Source organism: Protomyctophum bolini (genome assembly GCF_963924005.1).
Source record: "Protomyctophum bolini genome assembly, chromosome: 6".
NCBI classification, from domain to species: domain Eukaryota; kingdom Metazoa; phylum Chordata; class Actinopteri; order Myctophiformes; family Myctophidae; genus Protomyctophum; species Protomyctophum bolini.
In genome coordinates this window covers 23696022-23722244 of record NC_137867.1, presented here as the reverse complement: position 1 = coordinate 23722244, position 26223 = coordinate 23696022, and the positions used below count along the sequence as shown (strand labels likewise).

General features: G+C 42.4%; 1 protein-coding gene across 8 annotated transcripts in view; it reads right to left on the bottom strand.

Moving 5' to 3' along the window:
- The window catches only part of LOC308317312 (membrane-associated phosphatidylinositol transfer protein 2-like), a 52618-nt gene that overhangs the window by 17534 nt on the left and 8861 nt on the right, over positions 1 to 26223 (bottom strand). For 6 of the 8 annotated variants that reach the window (XM_080766212.1, XM_080766217.1, XM_080766216.1 and 3 more), the window contains exons 2-11: positions 17686 to 17944; positions 10256 to 10470; positions 9276 to 9397; positions 8218 to 8451; positions 7740 to 8075; positions 5787 to 5882; positions 3450 to 3554; positions 3287 to 3351; positions 1406 to 1641; positions 952 to 1141 (exon numbers count right to left, since the gene is read on the bottom strand). In XM_080766212.1, coding sequence (XP_080622338.1) covers positions 952 to 1141; positions 1406 to 1641; positions 3287 to 3351; positions 3450 to 3554; positions 5787 to 5882; positions 7740 to 8075; positions 8218 to 8451; positions 9276 to 9397; positions 10256 to 10470; positions 17686 to 17763 — 1677 coding nt within the window. In that variant the 5' untranslated portion in view covers positions 17764 to 17944. Of the gene's footprint in view, positions 1 to 951; positions 1142 to 1405; positions 1642 to 3286; positions 3352 to 3449; positions 3555 to 5786; positions 5883 to 7739; positions 8076 to 8217; positions 8452 to 9275; positions 9398 to 10255; positions 10471 to 17685; positions 17945 to 18576; positions 18705 to 26223 lie in introns of those variants that run through there. The other 2 variants (XM_080766213.1, XM_080766219.1) reach the window with 2 other exon arrangements.

The window sequence follows — 26223 nt, the reverse complement described above, 5'->3', positions numbered from 1 at the left end:
TTCACCCAGTGCCAATTATCTAATGTAGTCCTGGGCGCTACACTTCCTCTGCCAACCTGGGGGGGCAGCGGACTGACTTCATGCCTCCTTCTATGCATGAGGAGTCCAAGCTGCTTCTTTTCACCTGACAGGGGGGAATTTCCCTGGCCGGAAGTAGCGCATGGAAGGAACACGTTATTCCGACCAGTTCCTTTCCCCTCCATCAGGCGCCCCGGCTGGCCAGGGGGAGGTAGTTTTAGAGACCACGATTACTGCATGTTTTTTGTGAGGGTACCTACCCTAGGGGACACGGGGAGAACATGAAAACTCTACACAGAAAGCCCCTTTTGCCAACCCTGCCTCGGGTATGGGCACACATGGGAGGAGGGAACACGCCCCCAGCGCCCACAGCATCCCCAGTGGGAATCGAACCCAGGACCTTCTAGCTGTGAGGCGACAGCTTGTAACAACTGTTTAACATTGTTTTCATTCCATGGATGTGATCATTTTCTTTTATCAAACATAAGGGAATTATTAAATATTACCGAGTGTACCAGTTTGAGTGTTTGAGTCAGTTCAATGGGAAAATACATTGATTACACAAGAAAGTAAACAAGAAAATGTTTGATTCATTCAGTTGTACAATATTATACAACCCAAAACTAATTTAGAATACACTCTGTAATTGAAATCCTTTTTATCTTGCAAAAACCGGCCTCCTGGTGCCGCTATAACAGGCCGCTTTGGGGCAGAGGTTCTACTCTGGCCTCCAGGGAGTGTTTCATACCGATCAGAGATTAGCTGTCCACAGACGGACGCACCCACACCCACACCCACACCCACACCCACACACACACACACACACACACACACAGGATGGACGAACAGGGGGCGAAAACATAACACGAGAGACGAGACACCAGTCTAAAGCAGGTTATAAGAGTGTGGATACATCACAGGGCAGTACCTCACCTGGCCAGAAAAGGCTGCTCCATTCAGCGACTTTATGAAGTCAGCATACACCTGGTTGGCTCGGACGATGACTGTAGCCACAGCCTCCTGGTACTGTGGAGCGGAGGTGGCCAGAAGAGGTAGCGCTGCTAGAGGGATGTGGTCCTGACTGTTGGATAGACAGCCCACATCATAGCTGTATGGGCTGAGGCTGCAGCGCATGAAGAGAATAACTAATTATAACAATTACTATAATAATGATAACATAATAAATTGTATAAAAACTTTGCTACAGATTATAGCTCAACATGAATTACAACACTAGATTAAACTTCATACAATAATAAAAGTGAGATACATAATGTACGATACCAATAGTGGACTCGCTCCAAATAATAGTTTTCAGCCAATTGGTTATTGTGTGTGTGTGTGTGTGTGTGTGTGTGTGTGTGTGTGTGGGTGTGTATGTCTTTACTTTGACACCAGGGAGAAGGCTTCGGCACAGATGGCAGGACAGGGCACCAGGCGGAGGGCGATCCGTCCCAGAGCAGTAGGGTAGTGAACCTGCATGACGCTGTCAAACGCTGTGCTGATGGTGTTCACATCAGCCTGCTTACTGTTCTGATCCCCTCCTCCTGTATCCAGGATGTTCCCTCCATGGAGAACCAAGACCAGCACATGGATCTTGGAAGGCTGCTGGGAGGATCCATCCTGACAACAGGGAAATCAAGGAGGTGCTGGTTGATGGGCTTGCGTCAAACAGGGCTACAGTATTAACTACTTTAACCCTGGCATCCTTATAAGCAAACATTAACGATAGGGCTGAAGCCATATGATAAAACCAAACCATGCTCATTACAGCTACAGTTACGATTACATGCTCACTGAATGACAAAAAAGAAAAGAAAAACACACACAAGGCAAACGCTTGTAAGACCTCTTTGTGTGTGTGTGTGTGTGTGTGTGTGTGTGTGTGTTTATACTTTTCAAGGCTACTCCTGATTAGGGATGGGCGTCATTAGGAGTGTATTGATTCCGATTTTGCTTGTTCTTACCTGTTTGGGTTCCATAATCGTCAAAAAAGAAAATACAATAAAAAAAATATCTTCATTCAAGTAAATAATAGCCTACCGTACATTATTTACTATTACCACAACAAACGCTGAAGCCAATGCTGAAACATTTTGTCCATTTTCAGGTTACATAAATAATTGGTAGGTAGGCAACACGGTAGCAGTTAAAGCTTGTTGCATGTTTTTATCTATATGAAAATGCTGGAACATAGATGATTAGGAATTGATCAATTCCATTTTTGATTCCTTTATTTTTATGGGTACCCGGCAATTTGTTTGGGTTCCTATTTCGAACCTAATTTCGATACCCAACGCTACTCCTGATAATTTAAATTTCTCCTGCAGGTGTCCAACTGTTCACAGTATGATTTCATGAGGAAATGGTGATTGCATCACCTGCTGTAGTGAATATAAATCATTAGCCAGTCTAGTCTATCCAGTATGCCAGTTCCACTGTCATTTTTGCACCAGGCAGACTGGAGCCTGATACAATAATAGCACAGAGCCAACCATTATTGCACCTGCATGGGCAACTATTTCATCAATCAAACGGAAATGAAAATACTTCCCATAGAAAATTAGATACATTACCATACTCACATAAAATTGAGGGACACAATGTGCAGTTTTGCCTGTTTTTTTACCCAGAACTCCACATTTTTACAGACTGCACGGTACACTCCACGTCACAGCTACAAGTACAAGGGAATTTCACACGGGGAGGTGAGGTTTGAGGAGCACATGGGTTTGACTAGGGCAGGGCAGGGCAGGGCAATTAGCACTGGGTCTGTTAAAGGGGTCTGTGTGGAGCTACTGTTTGCCCACAATGCAATGGGCCAGAAAGTTTACTTACTGACTGGTGTCTGGTTACGGTGATGGTGGGAATAGTGGCGCTATCGGCTTGGCCGCTAACAGAGCCACGCATCTGAACACAAGAGGACAGAGATGCTGAGGGAGAGAGGCTGGTCTCCGAACCCAGAGTCCGTCTCATGCAGTTAACTGATCTGGACAATCTAAACTTAACGTAGTCTTGCACTTGTGTTTTACTGCCTTACTGTGAGAGATATCTTTCGAATACATATTTTCATATTTTTAAATAATAGGGAACCTCAAATTTACCATAAATAAGTACACAAAGGGAAATACATTAAAATTGTTTAGAAGTGGGGCTCAAAAACTCAGGGTCTCTCTAAGGCTTTGTGAAAAACGACACTGTGCAACTCCGTACAACCATTAAAGTTGAGGTGAAAAAACCCTGTTGGTTAGAACTGCATGACACTTACTTCATCTAGTCTTTCCTCACTGGCTGCTCTTTCATAATCCACTGCCATTTCCTTATACAGTCCACCTGCAAAGACAAACACAGTCAAAGACAAAGGCTGATATCATGTAAAGCAGGATCCACAATTACCTCCCATCAATATGGAACACTTGTTTTGTCATTACCAGATGCTCCCTCGCTGTCTGAAGCCTCTATCTTGTCCATGAGGTCATTGGAATTCCACTTGGCTATCTCTTTGGGAAAGACTTCCTCGTTGTCTGAAAAGTCTTCTGCAAATGGGAAAAGACATATGAGGTTAAGAGTCTGTGGAAATTAAATGTAATTCATGCAAGTATCTGACTGGCTACACAGTAAGAACCCTGTGTTAATTTAACTCCAAGAGTGTTCACATGTAACCAGGTCCATTTCTACATTCTTGGAGTTACAAATGGATGAACTACAGTAACACAGAATTATAAGGTGTGTTGGGCAGTGTTCTCTGCAGCAGGTAAACTGAATATGGTTAAGATATAATGTATTATATATTATTGAAAAACATCCCAATAGAAATTCTTAAGCAACCCAGCTGCATTGGATGGTGAATTGGTGTCCACAGACATGTCAGCACAGTTAAGCAATTTCTTGTGAAAATGTGTTAATATGTTGCCAACATGATCTCCAACTCACACAATAGTCACATCAAATGAAAAAGTAGGGATTGAATATGACTACTTGGCTTATTCCATTCATAACTAGCTACTGTGGTTCACATGCATTTTAAAGATGAACAGAGATTTATTTGAATCCCTCAGTGCCAAGTCTCACAGGCAAATATACGTCTACATTATATTACAAGGAAATGATAAAGAATAATAATATTTGCCATCATATGTAGACAGAACATTGTATTAACAAAAAAAAATCAAGATATCTGTCCTAAGAGTATCTCCACAGGGGGATACTAATTTATTTTTATGAACAGAATATTATTTATGTCTATGCTTATTTTCTGATTCACGCACACAAAGGGCAAAAGCATGACTAGCAGTAAATTATTGATCTGTCATGAAAAGGAACTGTTGAGAATTTTAAAGCCTTAATATTTTGAATACTACAGATTCAAAATATCTTGTCTTTCTCTGAAATGTGGCAACCAGTTTACTGTAGTCTCCAGCAAAGTAGCCATTCTCAGATGACATTAGCATTCAAATGATGGCCTGGGCTGTGGCTCAGCGGTAATCCAGTCTGGCAGTGTGCCGCGGGTTCGACTCCCGATCCTGACGGCCTTTACTGCGACCCCCCCATCCCCCCCCATCTCTCTCCCCATTTCCTGTCAGCCTACCGTCTGTCCCTCCATAAAAAATATAAAAAAGCGAAAGCCACAAAAAAAGCACAAAGAAAAAAAGCATTCAAGTTGCTTTCCTAGCTATTACAGCGAAAGTATTCATAAGCTGACTTTAAAAGTAATAAAAATGCATATAACTGTCAAGGAAATGTGTCTTAAAGAACAGAATGTTTTGTATTACTTATCAATAGATTTTGAGTGTTTATCAAAGGTTACATGATCATATCCTATGATTGTTCATCAGCATCAATACTTGGTGCCTTCCATCTATTCACCAAGACACATAAGTGTGGTCCCTTTGTCTTCACTATACAGCACTAAACCAGCGTACTCTTTCTACTGTAGGGGCTTTGTACAGTTACTGTGATGAATTCTGTGTTCAGTTGGTGGAGTTGTTCACTATTGGAAGGATGCTACAGGCTTCAGTACATGGAACACTTATATAACAACTCAGAGTGGTGCTTATGGTAGTGATGTGGTAGGGGTACTATATTCATGTAGTTAAATGATTATTGTGAATGTCTGGATGAAGAGATGTTAAAGTCTCTGTACTGTAAACCGTTATACATCCAATTCAATCCACGTGGATATAAATGGTGGAATATACAAAATAAATGAGACCATGAATCCTGTTCAATTAATCAGTCATTCATAATGTTACATGCACAGTTTTATTACAGTTCAAAGTATGCATGATTGTATTACCGTTTTAGCATCATAAACAAAAGGTACCGGTATGTGAAATCATCCTTCAAAGGGCACATTTTGCGGATTGACATCTAGCCCAGTTATATAATAATAATAAAGAACTAACATGACACATTCTCAGCACTTCCTAGCATCCATATGCAGCACACACATGACACATGGCAGGTAGCATAAGCAGTGGAGGTGGTTGTTGGTCAGACAGGGCTTTCAGGACAAAGTCACCCGGCCCGCGTCCTCTCTGGGGCTCATCCAGGACAGAGCCCACGTGTCACATCACACCCACCTTATTTCAGCTGCAGGCCCAAAGAATGATGGGTCTCTGGGTAGCTTAAGAAATGATCTGTATTAAAGAGATGCATGCAGAGTCAGGGGTGGGGGGGGGGAGAAGGGAGCAGGCAGGTCTTGGTGTGGAGACGGATGGCAAACTATGGCACCGCTAACACTGTGCACATATCAAAATGGACGTTACCATAAGCGTCAAAGAACTCCTCTTCCGAGCTGTCCTCAGAGTCTCTCGCTATGCTCTGCATCCTCCACTCCGAGATGCTGTGACGTGAAGGACTCGCTGACGCACATGAAGACAGGAGCATAAAGAATTGCAGTTATTTCGAGAATGTTCTAAAAAAGAAAGCCAGTTAATTCAGGACATGGGCATGTCTTCCCACACACATGCGCACACACACGGATATATACACACACATACGTATAGTGCTGCAGAAGCATGGTGATATACAGAACACGCCTAACATACTTGCTAAGGTGTTTGCACCTTAGCACGTGCAATATCCTAATGTGTCTACTGTGTTATATAATAATTGCAACAGTCTCTGTGGTTACTTTATCCCATATGGACTGCATGGTGGTCAGGGAGCAGGCAGAAAAGAAAGTTCCACAGACAAGCTACAAGCTCACTGACAGTCAATAACTATCCAGAAAGAATGACAAGGGCTAAGCTAAAAGTAGGCCATGTCTATGACATATCTTTATTGCAAGCCTTGTATATCATTAGCATTGATGGGAACAGAAGGTCATTTAGAAAGCCTCTGCTGTATTGGACGCTGTAAGGGTCAGGTTGGTGAGAGAGGGGGCACAGCTGTGGTTGTCAGCGTACAGAGTGGAGGACGTCAGCCGTTTCTGAACTGTGATGTCAACACTGCAGCTAAAATTAGCACTGTGAATGAGAGCCATGGGGGGGTTATAAGTTAGGGAAGGGTGTTAAGAAGTCGGGCGGGATATGAGACAGGGTCCAGGTGGGAGGCAAAAAGAAAGGTGCTCTGTGGTGGGGGTGACACCTGTTCTGTCAGATGGATGCAGTCAGGACACGTGTTTTGTGATGTCAATATGTGAGCCCAGATGGCCTGGGCCATGGCTCAGCGGTCCAGGCACAGGTAATCCAGTCCAGCAGTGTGCCAGTGTGTTCGACTCCCGATCCCGACTGCCTTTACTGCATGTCACCCCCCCATCTCTCTCCCCATTTCCTGTCAGCCTACTACGGTCTATCCCTCCATAAAAAATATATAAAATAAAAGGTGAAAGCCACAATATAAATAAATATATAAATAAAAGATCACACCCGTGTGAAGTGAGGGGCGCCCTTATCATCGTACATCCTTTCATTCCGGCCAATCAGAATTTGCATCCTTACCTTTGTCTCCAATGTTTGTATTACACTCAAAATTGTCCATTCATTGTCAATGGCATTTAATGTTTGTGTTAGGACAAAGTTTGTCACACACACACACACACACACACACACACAAACAAAGCTGGACATAGGAGGGGCTATCAGTATCACGACTAAAAAATAAAGGTCTTGAATTTGAATTTTAATGAATTACAAAAATAGGTCTTAAAAAAACACAAATCAGGGCTACATTGTGGATCTCGGACTTCATGTTGCTGTCATATGTGACATCAGATATCTGTGACATATCTGACTCTACATTTGGAGTCAATCAGAGCCCCATAGAGCAGTGTTGGTACACTGGTTGGTACTGGAGCCTGTTTCCACGCCCCTGGAAATAAGGAATATTTTTCCCCATGTGGCTTTGTGTGTCTTCCCCATGACGTCATGCGACATCCAAGTCAATGGCAAACCTTTTATTCCATAGAAACATTTTAGGCCCCTGTGGGGACAAGTGTGATTTTTTTTTTACATCACATGCGTGGTATAAGAACTGTTCTTATACAAAAAAAACAGAACAGACTACAATCACCAGCCTTAAAAATGACTAACGACTACATCTCCCATTAGGCATGTATTAGTTTAGTTTTGTTGCATTTTATTTTTGTATTTTTTCAGTTTTTTGTTTTGTGTTATTAAATGATGTGAATGTATAATGAACAAGACCGTTTGATGCCCTCTCACAACAGCTTCACGTACACGTAGATGACAACATGGTGAAAATGGCCTTCTCCTCACCTCCTCTCTTTGATGAGCGGGAGGATCTGGAGGAGGTGGACCACTGCTTGGTGAGCGAACCTCGTGTCTGGAGAGTCTCTCCTCCCGATCTGACCACTGCCTCCTCGGCTTCAATACAGCTGATGGCCTCCTTGGCCTCTTGGGCTTTGTCCGGGGACGGGGTGCCTCCGTTGGCCTCGGTTGCCTCCTCGGCCTGGCTGAACTGGGCCATCTTCGTTGCCAGGGCCAGCTGGGTCTCCAGCTCCAGCTGCCTTATGTCCTCGATGGTCAGACCGTACCACTCGTCCTGCCAGCACCAGGCCTGCCGGTGGGCACGTACCATCACTTTTCTCAGCCCTTGGGAGAGGATAAGTGTCTTGTTAACCACTTAACCCCAAAAGTCACACAGCTTTGACATCGGCTATTTTCCACACCAGGATTAATATGGTTATGGCAAATGTATTATCATACTATTACGACTGTGTGACTCCATACGCACCTACATCATGGATGAACCGTTCAATCTTGGACTGCATGCCCCAATAGCGGAACTCCACCTTGCATAGTTTGTAGGCACACATGATGGGGGTCTTCCCTGGGTTGTTGTTGTACTCCTCTATCCAGTCGTCCTGCAGGGGGCCTCTCTGGGTCTTCACAGACTGGTAGAGCCGTGGATCCTCCTCCGCCTTGTACTCATGAGGAGCGATGGGATCTGTCACTATGTCAATGGGGTCTGAAAGACAGAGTAAGGTCAGAACATGACAAGGAGCAACATGGGAGTTTTTGACTGCATGGTATGCACTGGTTGTTTCTCTTACTGTGTTGCTAAAAACACATATCCCTATTTTGAGCATATCATAAAGGCAAACCTTTTATTTTAATGGAAAGAAAATAGGCTGTAGTGTTAGATTGGGTATTGTGACAGCGTCATATGACAAAGTCGGGCTTAGGTGTTTAAGCTCGTGTTGATTATACACTTTCCTCCTGAATTTCAGTGCGACCAAGAAGATTAAAGTAATACTGCAAATCATATGTAGCAATGGAAAAACACTGACGGTGAACAGTGTAGGCCTAATCGGGTCGCTGCATGCCCTCAAACCACGAGTGTCTGAGCAGTGTCACTGTGACAAGCTTATTATTACAACCAGCAACTGGCAAAAGGGGTGTAGTGTCAACAAACAGCCACAAGTAAGCGGGCCTTAACTGATGATTGAGTCAAGATAGAAAAGGTCATTGATCACGAAGCCTTGAATAACAATGACTTCACGCAATCCTACTGGCCTGACAGTTTGATTAACTATACCATAGGTGGAGGAAATTGCTTTCTGTAAAGGCTCTCCATTACAAACTACCTGACATTCATGTTGACTATAATTGAACATGATCTGCTTAAAAGGGGTGATGTTTTTGTATGAAAAAATTATAATAAAAAGCTCTATATTCCATTACTAATCATTGCTATAGTGTTTGTTCAGTAACAGGGATCTCCTCATCTCTTCAACTCTTAAACAGAAAATATATTTTCTCTGGTGTTCTGTTGAAACCACAGGCTCGTACCAAGAGACCTCTGCCTCTTCTCCACTGCAGACATGTTGAAGACATCTGGCTGGCTGCCTGTGTCAGGCTTGTAGTACGTCTCAATATCGATGGAGAACTTTTCAACAAAGGGACAGGTGTATCTGAAGGAGAAATGACATTGGCACAATCAATGTCACCAACAACACATCGACCAGGACCTTGCACAGCACATATTTTTTTTTAAATATATACACATAATTTCATATGATATCAATCTTTATAATTACATCTGTGCACTCAGAGTTAAATTTATATTGCAGATATTACTGTAAAAAGCCTATTTGAAGGTGCTTTTGTCAATTTCATTATAAACCAGAGCTATTTTAGCCCAAGCGTGAGACCACCCCCCCCCCCCCTCTCTGGTCACACTGTTGAAGTTAGGAAATGTGTGAGACATGTCCTTATGTTGCAGCTAGGACATTTGCAGCAAAGCGGTCACTGGTTGGACAGGATAAATGCACCAACAGGCACTTCCAGTCTATCAATATCTTGTGACCGTCAGCGGTGCCCGAGGCATGCCTCTTTTCAGCACCTACATGCCACAAACGCAACACCTGCACAGGAAAAGGCTCAGACACCAGAGTGTATTTTACTGTACAAAACTATCCATGTTAGTTGTTGGTACCAGACATTGAACCACATTGAGTGTTAATTTAGCTCTTGGGTCGTTAGTCGGGCATCAGCTATGCAACCCAACCGTAGGCGTTAGTTATATCCACAAGAGGACAGTTACAAAAGGTAATGCAAACTAATTTATTTCATGTCTCAGTAATGACAGGTGGAAAACTATAGCTAGACTTACAGAGGGACACATTGTTTTACCTGGGTTACACCTTCTGATTGTTCTACTTTATGTTGACATTAAATAATAATCTGTATTGTATTTTCACACATTGTTGTGAGGTTGTGGATCTGCTATTTTGGAAAAACAAATTAAAATGAAGACGTGCGAGATTCACCTTGTGCGGGTGTAAGGGTAAGCATTCCACGACTCCTCCTCGACCCTCAGTGCAGCCTTGGGCAGGATGGAACGGAACCAGCTGGGAATGTGCATGCCAATGTGGTAGACCTTGTGGGTGTACTGCCCTGTGCCACCTGGCCCGTCTGTGTACGGCTTGTTCACCAAGATCTCCACCCCACTGCCCTCACCACAGCTCTCCTCTCGGCTCTTTTTCTGTGAGGAGAACAGCAATGGTCAATATGAAAAGGGGTGTGTATGATGCAGGAAGGAGAGCTACTGCTCTGTAGCATGCAAACCCAGCACACACACACCTGTCCTAACCGGTGTCGTTAACCACATTTCCCCCTGGCATCCCTATTTTGGGAACATTTTCAAAGTTCTTAATAAATGGCGGATCACAACTCGTCACATCATAACGTGTCACGATGCTGCGCATTGGGAGCTTGTAGTTAGTTTTCACGAAAAATATATAGGTGTCTAATGATGTTTATGGGCTGCTATCAAAGACAACAGATATTGTAGTAGATCAGAGCCATGATGAGGAGTGTTGTCCAGAGATTGACAGCTCAATTTTCTATTGTGTACGTGAAACAAGCATGCATGACTAAGCTAATGATATATCAGGAGCTCACTGAAATAATCTTCCATTTGCAGTAGGTGTTAACTTCTGAATCGTTATTTTTGAAAGCTTTGGACATGTACACAGAGTAGCTGCGTTTCTGTCTGTCTGTATAAAAGTGACAGTGTTTCCTGTATCCACAAATAAGATAAATCTAATTCCTATTCATCACACATACATATATCCTGCTATACAGGAGAAATATTCAGCTCCAATCTAGTACTGTTTAATAATTTGTTTGTCATATACTGTAACTGAATAATCCTATGACATATGGGGCTGTATTTTGTGTGTCTTAATGTACCAGGTCTTATTCCCTAACTTGAGTAAACTAAAGACCTGGAGGCGTGATCAATGCCATTTGGCTATTCTGAGTGGCCAAAGAGCATTGATCACGCCTCCAGGTCTTTAGTTTACTCAAGTTAGGGAATAAGACCTGGTACTTAAGACACGCAAAATTCAGCACAAGATTTGCAAAGCAGGAAGCCCCCAAACCAGTTGACAGAGCCACACCTTTTCCATATTTACATTCCAGGTACACGCAGGCAGAGCTCTGGGTGGGGACTTCAGATGTCATTAGATGGCATTACAGCTAGGTAACTTACTAAGGGTTTAAAGACAAGAATGTGTGACATGCCAAGAGGGAGCTTTGTAGTCATTAGGAAATCATTGAAGATCAAACAAGAAACATGTGCTGAGAGTCCAAGTGCTAAGGGAGAGCAAATGACAAAGACTGAATTTCTATGAATATAACAGAAATTGCAATACCCGCTCAATGGCTGTAACAGATATTAACTAAGATATTTAACATAAAGCAGAAAATGTATTTGCCCTGGGCCTGTTACAGTAAAAGGATATTTGGCGTGAGGTAGATTTCTCCAGTCAGTCCAGAGGGGAGAGGGGGGCATCAGGCGCCCAACCCTCCGGCCCTCCAGAGCTCATTACCTCTGACAGGTCGTTCATTAGCGACCCGCCCTGCTCTCAACAGCCACCATACCACTCCAAAGACACAGCACAGACACCAATGAACAGACTTGGCACGTGCCATAATGCACATACATTTTTACAAACACACATGCTTGAACACTGTAGCGCCAATTGTGATGCATACAACATACTGTACAGTTTATGATGCACTACTAGCCTATACAAAATACATAAGCAGGTGCACAAATATAAAATCGCTGTCAGATGGAAACATTGCATGTACAAAACATTGGATCCAATGTAGTTATCATTTTGTCACAAGCTCTTGTTAATACTTTTAATTGGCTAAATATTTATAGAAGGGGTCTATTTTGGTCATGCAATTATGGTCAAAAAACGTTAATGATTTTCAAAAATGACGCATGATACAGACCATCAAAAATTGTGGAGTGGAGTGGAGTGGAGTGGAGCAACGCAGTAAGGTAACTTATTTTTATTTCAAACTTGCATTGCAGTGTATGTATTCTTGTTTTCACTAGTCTGACCGTTTTAGAAACAAAAGGACTTAATTTTTATATTAAATAGATGACGTGAACTGTCAGACTTGCGTGATGCATGTCAGTGACGCTCGCGTCACTGATATTTCATTGTATCTTAAATGTCCCTATCAACTGTGTTTTGTTGTAATTAAACCAAAATGGCTAAAATCCTTCTTAAATAAAGGATATATTATATGCATGAACATCCACTGATTGAATGTCCTTTGATCCGACTGCTCTGACAGGATAGCAGTCATTTCCTGGGCTTTTCCTCTTGCCATCAGCTCAGTGATACATGTTTCCTGTGGAAATGCTGCTTTTCCTTTCACTCAGAAAGATTATAGTTATAGTCAAGATTATAGTCAGTGTTTGTACTGTAGGTGGGCTTTTGTAAAGGACAGAGTGAGAGGGAGACTAGTATTACATTTCCCTCATGTCCCTGCAAATCCCATGATTGTGATTATGAATTAACAATTAACCATCAGTCAAGAAAGCGTTTTCCTTTGAGCAAGCAAGGCAACGTGCGAATGAAATGGACTCTGACTGGGGTGGGGTGTTGCCTGTTCTAGTGTAGATATGGCCTGGCTGTCCTTTAGACCCTGACTTCATCTATCAGACTTACATAGGGGATGGATCACACTCAGGCAGGTCTGCGAATCTGTGTGTTACAGTTGCCCTGGTAACATAGAGTAATGAAGAGAAGGGAATCAACACCACCATACTTGGGTTGGTTTCATTTTTCTGCCGACCACTCAAATAGCTTTATTTTTCCTTCTCTTAACCTCCCTGTGAAATCCCGCCCTCCCTCCTCATTTACAGCTCGTCTTTTCATCCTCCGTTTCCTCATCTCATTCCCTTTCTCTCTAACAAAACCTGACCACCGGCACGCTGCTGATGTCACGGTTGCCATAGTGATGGAAACCTCACAGCAACCAGGCTGTACAGAGAGGGTGAGGTCAGGGGAAAAGGTAACTAAGGGTCACTAATGGAAAGATTTGTTTTCCTTTTGCTTCTCATCACGTGCAGCACACAATAAATCCTTGATGTCTAGAATAATTAATTTAGTAAACTAACCCTGTTTAGTGTTATTGTATTATAGCTGTAGAGAACTGCATCAGCTCCACTATTCATTGCATAATGTACTGTCAGACTGTTCAAAGTAAACACAGAGTGCTCTGTGGATCACGGAATCTACAGTATCCGCATTATCAAGTTTGACTTTGACACTTTAAGAAAACAACCGATTTTCATCTGAAAAATGATGACACAATCAGTTGAAACAAGCAACATATTTTTCCAACTAAGCCCTAAATAAGCCCTATATGCCTGACACCTGCCTTATGCCATGTGTCACTCCAGGTCACTGTACAAAACAAGATGCCCAATAAAGTGGCAAATAAAGACAGGAACATGGTTCTGGGAGCATGGCACTTTTAACTAGTTTGTATCGACTAAAAATGGCTGCTTGCTTGGGGGCATGTCCACCCACTCATCTGCAGTGATGCAGCTCAACCGAATTATCCATCTACAGTATGTGGGACAACAGTGGGATCATAAATAGCAAACGAAATAACAACTGACAAGGCACTGAAGGCAGTAAACAAAATATCCTGGCACTGTTACAGAGAGCGCTATTATGGATTTAAGAGCACAGTCACATGTACGTGTCAGAAACATTCTATGTAACACTTACAGCAGAGGTTTTCAGAAGGTTGTATACCTTCATTTTCACCGGTTGGTTCCCAATGGGAACCGGTTCAGTTCTTTTTGGTTATTAGTCCATGAGCCAGAGCTCCAAAATCGGTGGGAAAAACTAGACTTATATTAAATTGTTTATAGGATCAATACGAAAGTAAATGTATACATGCTAACCCTTTTATATATTATATATTTAGCTTTTTCATATTTTCGATTATTTTGCATATTTTCCTACATAATTTGTAGTAGAGACCAGCGGGTGGCGGATTTAGCCGCGGTTGCTGCGGGTAACCCGTAGCCTCATTTGCATATTTAAAAATGAAAATGTTGTAATACAATAAATCATTGTCTTCGTGTAAGTACTCAATTGGGGAAGTTTCATAGTGATAACAATCTAATATAGGTATAGTTTTGCCCACTCAATTCATAATTAACGGTCCAATTTTGGAGCTCTGGCTCATGGACTAAGAACCAAAAAGAACTGAACCAGTTCCCATTGGGAACCAACCGGTGGAAAAGGGGCCCCAGTGTCAATTATCGTAATCCTGGGCGCTATACACTTCCTCTGCCAACCTGGGGGGCAGCGGACTGACCTCATGCTTATGTTTAGTAGGGTACCTACCCGACTAGGGGACACGGGGAGAACATAACACACAGAAAGGCCCTTTCGCCAACCCCACCTCGCGGAGGAGAGAACACACACACAGCGTCCCCAGCGGGAATCGAACCCAGGACATTCTAGCTGTGTGGCGACAGCACTATTTAATTCATATTCTTGTCTGTCACTGACTTCAATGTATTCTGTGCAACATCCAGTTCCAGTTTGCCTCCCAGTGCCTGACAGACGAATCTGACCACCGGAATTGATGGACCAAGAAAGTGATGTTTCTGTCCTATCTTTCTTTACATAATCCTTGTGCTGATCCAATGAAACAAAGCTCAGGGAAATTAACTGGTACAAAAAACCTTCTGAAAACCTGGGACTACAGATTCAGACAAAACTAACTCCCACACAAATTTAAATGACTGCCATGACAGCCTTCAACAAAAATCAGGCAATAAGATGCAGAAAAACTAGTACACACATTTGTTACCTCCAGGCTGGATTATTGCATTCCTTATTCTTATTTTAGTACAGACTGGTCCAGAATGCTGCTGCACATGTACAGACAATAAGTTGGTTTTGACCCGATTGTGACTAATGTAAATAATACAAAATGTTGTATTGTTTTCAAAACCTTCTTGGTGTTGCTAACTAACCATATCTACTTATTCTCAATGGATCAAAGAGGTTATGCAATATCAAACTAGAGAAGATGAGATATTCTCTTTAAGGGTCCATACTAAGATTTATATCTGGCAACTCTTCCTGAAATTTGTTGAAAAAAATGGAAGCAGAGAATGTAACCCCATAGTACAGACTACAGTATATATTCCCCTCACCCTTTGTGAAACTGAACAAACTAATCTAACTGCTTTCACAGTCCATCACTTTTAATTAAAATATAGGAGTTTTAACACCTCTCCTGACATTCTGTGAATGTGTCTTGCTTCACGCCGTTTGCTCATGGTGCTTTTGGAAGTCATTCATCTTCACTTCACTCTGTCACTCTTGAGATAATAGTGTGTGTGTGTGTGTGTGTGTGTGTGTGTGTGTGTGTCAACAGTAGGGATGCACAATGAAGCAGTCATCATATCGGTACTGGCAATATCAGCCGATATTGTATGCTTTTGATCATATTTATGTTTACATTTTTGAATTGAAACATGTAACTTAATGTAATATATGCATAAATTGTAAAACCCTGAATAATTCTCAATAAAGTATACTGTAAAAAGCGGGAAAAAAAGCCTTGTGTCTATTTGTGGGTTTGAATCCACTGTGGTGCGTCAAGCATCGACTCTACACGAACATCAATTTACGATATTTAGACCACTGCCATCTGCTTGTTGGATAATTACTCAACTGCCCTGCACACGTTTTGAATTTGCACATAATGCAGGAGGCAGCAGGAGGTTGCTTTACTAGTAAAAACGAGTGCTTCCAAACTCCAATACTTAGGAAAAAAGTCACACCCGTGTGAACTGAGTGGTGCAACTCCCCTCTCCCTCTCTCTCTCTCTCTCATTATAGCAGGCAACAGTACAGCACTATCTCTCTCTCTGTTTCTGGCACAACAGCGCCTCTACTGGTACTAATAGTCATACTCGTGCTCATTAACGTCACATAGGCGGGCGGACACGGACATTGCTGTTCAAAAATCACCTGCAAGGGATTTCTTGACAGGGAGTAGCTCATAACAAGTCTGCGGTGGATTTTTAAGAAAACTTACAGATTGAAAGAGGATAATTCAAGGGTTCTATACAGCTGCAATGTAATGTAATACAATTAGATAGGACTTTTCGGTTTGGACGAATGGGCTATCTATGGTCAGTTGCACCTAGTTAGCACCTTGGCAGCAGTCTGAATATCGTCAATTGGCCCGTGTTTGGGGAAGGAAGCCGGGCCGTCACTCACATCGCACGCAGATTGGCTGTAGACACAGTAATTTAACTTTGGGAGTGAAACCAAATGGACCCGCTCGTTCACCCAAGAAGGCTCGGTTCATTATATTTATGATTCCTGCTATATCTATCTACTACTTACTATATCATTCCCCGTAATCAGTTCAATTGGAACTGGATGAATAAAACCAACAGCCAAAAACATTTCCAGGTTTCCGGACAACATCAACGCCGATTCAATGGCTGTCAGAACACGATGCGGAGTCGGGGTGAGTGTGAAGGTCGCTACAGTTACACGTACAGAAAATACCAGGCGGCCGTTCGTGTAACCCTGTTCACGCAACTTCTCGGCTTTGCATTGAATTTGTATGAACAGTAATCGCACCAGTCTAACTATTCAAAGTCTGAATGCAGCTTTAGCCACTTGAATGAATCCCTGCCTGTGTCCTCTCGTCTAGTCTAGTTTGCAAACAAAATACGGAAACTGGTCATAAAATGCACATAAATAGCCTAATTAAAATGATTGGTAGGGGCCTACTATAGCCTCGTTCCCAGCCTTTACTCATCAGTTGGGACCCAACTCTAGATTAATCCACAAAGGGGTGCCCTCAGCACAGCCATAGCTGAGGTGGCCCATTAAAACGCAGTGTGACACATCAGCATTGATTGCCTACACCTGGCCTACAGGGTACCGCTCCACAGATTCGTCTATGCCTGTACAGGACAGTTGTAGTTCAAACTTCCATTACCACTGAACTAATCCTGATTATTCCCAGTAGTGGTGACTGGTGAGCATAAAACATGATTCTCAGAGGTAGATTTAACAGTTTATTATAAGCATAATGTCAAGAGTTATCTGTGTGCCCATAACACACAGCCTGTTATGGGAGGAAATAGGTTGCTTCAGAGAGTTAAAATGGATTAATCTATCAGCACACTGTTCTTTTTGTTCCACTAGTCCAGTCTTAGACTCCGCGTGACCAATCACCACATAATTAAGCACTTTCGTGACCAGCTCGTTTTGAAAAACCCAAGTGTTGTGACAAACTTTGCTCCAACAGCCTGCTTTAGTCTAGAATTGACTAGCCTCTTGTTCACCAGATGAAGGCGTTCCACTGGTGCCATGTATGGACAGCCTCACCTGGATCATATAGAGCTGGGCAATGCGGTACTCGTCCACACTCATGGGCATGGGGATCCGGTACTCCTTGATCAGCATGGCGAATCTTTGAGGAAGTGGAGATGGGGGGAGAGGAGGACATCCACAAGGGGAAGAAATGGGAAGGAGAGATGAGGAAGGAAGGAAGTATGGACAGGGAATGGGATGGGAGGGAGAGGGGGAAGGGGGGCTCCTATGCGTGATCCGTCAAATCACCAGCTGAAGACCTCATCGATGGTGTCTGTGGGGGAGTGAGGGGAAAAAAGACTATGGTAAGCAAATTGTGAATAAAAATAACATATTCCACTTAAATTGCTAAAATAATAAATCCTAAACCCCTGTGACATTGTTATTTCATTTTTTAAATTCATACATTTATTTGGGATGGACAGCGTATATTAATGAACACCACACATACAATGGCGTGTAAATACACCAGATTTAGCAAGAATGCTAATTTCCATCCGTAGTCATACAGAAAACAAGCAACAATATAAAAAGAGTACATATAAAGTAAACACAACACAGTAAAAACAACTGTAAAAAAGGCTAAGTATTGTCCTAAAATACAGGACACTTAAGAAAACTAATTAGCCTATTTAGCCTGTTCACATGTTTGATTGTCCATGATCCATCCTTTTAGTTGGACCTTAAAAGATGAAAAGGATAGACACCCTCTTATGTTAGTGGGTAGATTGTTCCAAATTGAGCTTCAATTGCTAAGGCTAATGCCCCCCATGGAGCCACATGAAAATTGACCCATGCGGAAAACAAAAACAGTGCAGCAGTCAAACGTAAAGTATTCCCAGATGCTGTTCCATTCCAGTATACATAAGCGGTAACAAAAAGAGAAGTCACATTCTAAAGGCTTACAGTTATACCCAGACAAAGCAGCATAGAAGGAGACAGAGGTAGTTGCTCAGGACATATTGCTTGACATAATTTTATAAGGTCCAAGGCTTGGCTCCGAGGAAGACTATCAGTGCGGCGGCTCCATCCAGCGTCCTAGATTCCTACTGTAAAGATGGACTCTTATATATACACTAACGGTGGGGGAGTAGAGCCCACACCTGACTAGTTTCACAGAGAACACCCGTGCCTTACTACCAGTAACCCTGTCTCTCCCGACTCTTTAGCACCATCACATGGGGGGCTCACTCAGCATAAGAGGGATTACAATTGTTCAGAGAGGGGAGCATTACATAACCTTCTAAGAACACCCTATATTTGCTTGCAACTTCACAAACAGCATTCCGTGGAATTATACACAGAGCTGTTTTAGAATCGCTGGGGTAGGGGTAGGTGTTGGTTATACATACACATAACACTCAATGTAGTGTGTGAGCTGGAGAGGCCCGTCTGTGACCTCTAGGGAAATAATATCTAAAGCCAAATGTGGACAGAGCAAGGGAACCGTGTAAATGGCACACTGGGAGTTCATTTAACCACAATGTCTTTCTTAAACCTTAACTCTAACCATGCAGCATGCAAATAATGCAGTAAGCATGGGTTAGATATGTCCGTTTGTGGTTGGTTGTGAAGGAATACTCCATGATCCATAACCAGAGACACTCGGTTAGGATGAATTACTCTATTAATCTCGGGATTGGGGGTGGGCCTGGAAGAAAACGGAACAGACCTGGCCAGCCCTGACTGCCTGTGGTCATCCACTTTATGATTACATGCATTGCATAAGCCCAATGCGCTCTCTCCTCCCTCCACGCCATGGCAGAAACGGCAACCCTCTCTTGGCGCACGGCCAGCCCTTTTAATCACACTAATGACACTAATATTCCCACTGCGTCATTCAGCCGGATTGTTAGATTGGGGGGTGGGGGGCAGTGTCGCCATAGTGCCCAGGGTCCTCAACCTGTCAAGGGCTTGCCCACAGTCACTCTGACTCTACTCCAGACACACTCATCTAATGAGGTAAGCTCAGGGATGAACACAGGGTCCACCCAGTTCCTCAAGCATGCTGAGAGACCATGGAGTGTGACAGTTTAGGGTTGGCTGCACAGTGTTCCGTTTCTCTTCCCTTCTTTACAGCTTTTTCTAAAAAAGGAATATATACTGTACATTGTTATACGGTACAAACAGAACAACACATTGACAAAATCAGAGCGGGACACCATGTTCTGCTTAAAATAACCACGCTCTCGTCTCGGGAGGCCAGAGTTAAAACTAGGCTAGCTGGAGATGCCATGGAGTGGAGGCTGGGGTCCAGGAGGAGTCTGAAGGGCTTCTACAGGTTAAACCAGTGGTTCCCAAACTTTTTAGCTTGAGGCCCAAAAGATGAACTTGATTTCTCCCCACGACCCAAACTATAGTGAAAAATGCCAATCTATAAGCTCACAACACATCGCAATGTGAAGATCTGCTATTTTCACTACTTCTTAAAAGTATTTTTTCCCCTCAAATTAATGGAATTCTTTCCTCTTTTTGTTTCACAGAATTCTTTTTGAAAAACATCTGAAATTTTTAATGTTTTTAATCTACTTAAAGTACTTGAAGACGGGTACTGAATGTGGGCTGTCAAGTATTATGCTGCAGAAAACAACAAAGCACTGAGAGCATGCATTTCTGATTTAAGTCAACCAAGTAAAATACGGCTGCCCCATGATCCCCATCATAAAAGTCATTCAATGTGACATAGCAAGGACAAGACTTTTACTGGATGTCTATTAAACAAATCAAACCATTACAATCTGATTGTCAACCAAATAATTGTCAGAGTTGTAGTTAAGACAATCTCAAAAGTGAGAGAATGGGGAGAAAGAAATGGAAAGCAACAAGGAGGCAAAAGGGTGAAAGAATAGGACAATGGAGGAATGAGAGAAACTCAGGAGGAGTGAGACAGAGAGAGAGAAGAGAGAAGGCTGGTAAACTGACTATCAGTCTAGTTACCCGGTACATGTAACAGGAGGCTTTTTGGTTGTTGATGCTGCAGAGCGAGATACTGTAATATACATGTGAATTATATACCCGGTTTTAACAGTTCATTTCAATTATACATTTTAGTCTTCACTATAATAAGGTGTAAGAAACTTGGAGAAAAACTAATATATCAACACTTTTAGTGCTCAGAAAAAAGTTAAAAAACACCTCACTCATCACCCCCTCACTCATCATTTCTCCAACTTCCCTAGTTCCCTCTCTCATCTATGTCTGTCTGTCCCTAGTTCAACTCATGTACCACCACCAGCCACAAGCAACAACTGTCACACCCAAACTGCCTCTGACAAATTCCATCTGTAATCCATCTGGTGGTTGTAAATAGTGTCAGGTAACTTGTGACTTAGCCTGATACAGTAACTTAAGCACAGTGGTCAAAAACAGCATGGTCAAGCTTGGGGCTAGACTCTTAATTTCTCTAAATATAATGTAAATTAATTTGACCTTTCACATAAAACAAAAAACTATTTTCATCCAGCAATGTGGTCAAAAGATAAAGTATGAATTACAGATGCTATGTGGACAGAATGGAACCTGCTGCCATGAATCTACCACGAGCAACCTAGAGAGAGCGCTGGCACCATGTTTGACCTAGAAAGAAACCACACTCACACACAACCTAAAAATAGCCTGGTCACAATAATCCTACCATACGTAAGCAGAGTGCCTGACGTTGTTCGTTCAGAGAATATGCCCATTCCCCTCTAAAAATACAGCCTCTGCTACCCCGTGAGTAGTGACGCAATAGCTGTGCACAGTGCACATGCCACAGCACAGCGATCTGGAACCTGAAGGCTTTGCTCCTGCAGACACGTTTTTACTTACCAATGTCTGCATGATACATTAAAGGAGGAGAGGTAAAGAAATGACTAGTACATGACTTGTACTTCTGCCTACCACACTTAATCACAGACACGTTGCTTTCATTATTTGAAGATTAACGACATTAGCAGATCTACCAGCTCACAATGCATCGCAATGTGACATGCTGTGAGCTTATAGATCTATTTTCTTTTGCTATTCTTAAGTTTCGTCTATAATTGCATGCCCAAACGATGGACACCAGAGTGAAAGTGGTTAAACTGGCAGTCATCTGTAGTTACCGGTAAGTGGGAACTACGGTATGTTGAGTAAGTCATGGCTTCCTCACCCATGGCCATTTCAGATGACGCACTGTGGTCCAAGTCTGCCTGAGGCAACAAGAGAGTAATTTTACACTCAGTGGTGTCACAGTCAGCATTTATTAATTTAAATTTGAGGCTAGGGTAAACTAACACTAAATATAATACAATACTCTAGTGTAGATGCAACCATTTTCTAAAACTGCATAGCAGTGATTGATGTACTAGCCCCAGTGTGCTTTATATTAATAGAGAAAATCATTCAAAAAGGTCCACATTAACATAATGTACCACATCTGTAATTATCTGTCAATCTAGTAAATAGCATCACATTTATATACACATTTTCCAGTTTCAAACCAAATCTTTCCTAGATTCTAATAGCACTGTTATTATTCAAACGCTTCTCCTTTTGGTTTGTCTAAAAGGCTGTATACACTATATACAGCCTTATAGTGTGCAAGTGTGTGCCGGCTGACTGGTTCTTGGAGAACCAGTCAGAAATGAATCCTGGGAGGTAGGTGTTGGCTCACAGGAGGCGTTTTCCTAGAGTCCACATTGTGACATTGGTGGCATGCGTTTAAATTTAGCCGTATCCACTTCTCAGAGTGGCACTACATTCAGGAGTTGCCCAGGAGATTGTAACACCCCCAGAGGAGCAGGAAGGAGGGCAGGGGTTCCCTCATTACAGACTGACCAATAGGCGGGCCAAAAATAAGATCCCTTCAAAATACAAATGGAAAATACTAGACCGTGGTCTGCCAAAAATACCACATATCGTTTTCACACAACTTTGCCTTGACATTGCAGAAGCAGCTCTAGCTATGACAACCACTACAAACACAGCCTATGTCTGTGATGAGAACCCATGATTGGCTTTCTGGGCTTATCCTTCGATCCTGTTAAAATGTCAAAAGGCTTAAGACAACCTTGTCTGGCCTGGGCTGTGTGTGATCTGCGGTCACAGGGGGGGTGCTTGCCATCCCTCTGCTATGAAGAGCTCATGCAGCTTAATGCCCACAAACGCTTGTTCTATCAATAACCTTATCAATTAAAAATGCATGCAGATACAACCTTTATCATCCAATCCATCCAGGATGTTATTTTAATGTAGCAATAGCAACTGTATTTACACACAAATGTAAGAGACGAGTGAAGAGAATTGAGGAAGCACAAGTACCTAGAAGTACCTATATTTACTGTATTCTTTCTGTAATATGGACGCAGCATCGAACCTGCATACTCTAGATATGTTCAGGTCAAGTGAAGTAATCCTGTGTACTGTAGATAACCACACCAAACTGCCATGTAGGCCAGCCAGCTGTACATGGCATTACTACAGTACCAATAGGAAGATGGCCAAATCCCTGGGATGAGGCCAGAGAATAGGATACACAACTGGCCCTTGTGCTACAAGGGAAAAGCTAAAAATACTCTCCTTCCATCTTCCTCCTCCACTTTCCCATATAGCCCTGAAAGTCAAAGCCGTTTCTAAAAATGACTAATTTACAGAGGATGAAAAGGACAAAGCACAGTAACAATAGCCAAAGTGACTTAGATTTAGAAAACGTTAATGTCCTCCAAGAGGCATCAGAGCAAAGCACCATGCAGTGGCAATTGATTAATCATACGCAAATTGTTTATAATCCACTGCCTTAATTTTTTGGTCTATGAATACCCATGAAAACTTTGACATGCTAGTCATACTGACACCCGCTGACTGAGTTCTGATTGGTTGCCTTTCTATGCAACCCATAGAGGGGGGGACACATCCAGACACTTTTAATGCCATAGTCGAAACGGTCACTCCCCGTTTTTACTAGCCAGTTTTGCACCAGTTCCCACGCCACAGTCAGCGCACACAGACGGCTGTGGAACGTAAACTCGTGAAGCACAACGTGTTGAAAGAAACAGGGAGTGTGTGCGCAGAGGTTGGCATGTAGCGACACACACACACACACACACACACACACACACACACACAGTAGGACTTTGGCTTATTTGGGCGCCATCTTTATGCCTACATGTGTAGGTTCTGAGTGAAACTCCTCTCTATGCACTGGCCCCATTAGTTTGTAGAGACCAGCTCTGAGCTCTGTGATTGGTTTCTAGAGCCAGCTCCCAGCTTTGTGATTGGTTTGTAGAGACCAGCTCCCACTGATTAGAGTGAATGCAGAGAGCTTTGCAGCCCATCATTTGTGTATGGTATTATCAGCCCATCGTTTTTTCCAAATGGACCTGTTTCACACCGAATAAGTCTCTAAACAACACGTTTCCACTTGAAATACAAGATTAGATGACCTTATTTGCAAATTAAACTTGAATTAATCAGTGAAGTGCTGGGGTTAAATGAGAGCTGCCATCCCTGTCTTTCTGCCTGGGTAGCTTGCTCTGGCAGAATCAACTGCAGAGAACAGTCTTATGTAACCCAGCCAGCAGAAGAAAGATACATTATTATCCGCACTTTTGTATCCCATTTTGTCAATACTTTTACTAATTCAAGCTGTGAACTTGCCTCAGAGCAGAAGATCATAATATAGATAGACAAGCTGCATGAAGGGTTTTCAGCAACAAGAAGCTGATTAAAGCCACCTTGCCACTGTGGAGCCTGTAACTTGTCAGGAATGCCTCAGAATCTTGCCAACTCAGCTTTGAATAAATTACATTTACTTCTTACATTACGCAGTCCTAAACTGGCTATTATGTGGGAGATTAAGCCATGTCTCTGGCGGGCCTGATGCCACTAACTGTTTGTGTTATTTCGCCAAGATATACAAGTATACAAGTACATAAGCTACAAACTACAACTACATAAGCTCTGTAGTTTACTTTACATAAACAAAAGACTACAGTAAGGGAAAATATTACATTTTTGTAAGTTATTTGTATCCGTTTTTTAATGGTACTGCTACTTTGAGGTTGTATTTTCTACTTGACCATTGGCCCCCTTCTTTATTCCAGTTATCGTTGATTTTCATTCAGCATACGGTTTTTGGTTTTCATTTTTCTACACTGCATTTCATACACTATATATATGCATGTTGGTGTTTGTCGTTTTGTTTTGTATTTGTTTTGTTTTATTTTGTCTGTTCTTCTACATTCTACAATTTGAAAATTTAAATAAAAATATTTGAATAATAATAATAATGGGGTCAATGCAAATATGCAAGTCATAGTACATAACAAAATGAAACCTAAGCTGCAGTGATGTTTCCCAGGGCCTGTCTCTAGGGTATTCACTTAATCATATCAGACAGTCCAGATAATAGTATGGCAGTCACCCTTAATTCATTAGTTAATGTGAAATAAAATTGTGGGTATATTTTTTATAAAACATGTTTTTGAGCCCTAAGGCCTAATCCCCTATTTATCTTTAACAGGGGGTTACCATGGAGACACATTGGTTAGCAAGATGGAAGCAGACTGACGAAGAGAATGGAGACCAGACGTTAGCAGGACTGATCTCTTTCTCCTGTCTCTCTACCTTCAAATTCCTACTGTCATACTCATCACCAAGCCACTGTGTTGTGGGCTTTCTGGTTATGGCACGATACCTGTAGTGTAGAATCTAGATAACGGACTTCTTCCAAGCACAATCCTAAATACAGGTCGAGGACTTGCTTCTGTTCTGAAATTCTTAGATAAAACCAGTGTTGGATATGCTAATACAATGACAGGCCTAACTAGAATGGGAATGGCCATATTTTACAAAAGCAACTTAACTTTAGTGATCATATGAACAAAGTAATAAACCATCCATCCACCTTCAATCGCTTATCCAAAGTTGGGCATTTTTCATTGTCCGTTCCAAACATTGCCTCCCATGCTTTTAACTGTTAGACAGGCCCTCTTGTGGCAGCCTGAATGACCCAGCTTCCGCTTCCGGCTAAACCCTTCGAAATAAAAGTTTAGCCTTCTTGGGGTCCGTTACAGACAGTGCACACCGCTCCAATAAAGGTCTGTGTGTGTCCCTGTCTGTCTGTTTAGAGTACTACCTATTGACCCCTGCAGATGATTTTCAGTGGCATTCGGGTCACACACTGTTGAGCAGCCTTCACACTAAGCAGTCATCTAATTGGGGTAGCATTCAGGTCACACACACACACACACACACACACACACATTAACCCATTGACTACGCAACCCATTGAACCCTTCATGTGCTCTTAAAACAGAGAAAAAACTAAAACTAAATGAGATACTGACTGGCAATGGGGAGAGTTACAAATAGATTGTTAAACATGGGCCATCACGTCCACACCACCCCCCCCCCCCCCCCCCCCCAGTAGTATGGCGATTTCAAGTTATATCTTACTATAAATTTGCAACATTTCTGAGTGTGTGTGTGTGTGTGTGTTTTGCATGCATGTCTGTCGTTCACATATCTCAGACTGTCCGACTGATCGATTTTAAACTCATTTTGCGCATTGCAGAGGACCAGAGGGAA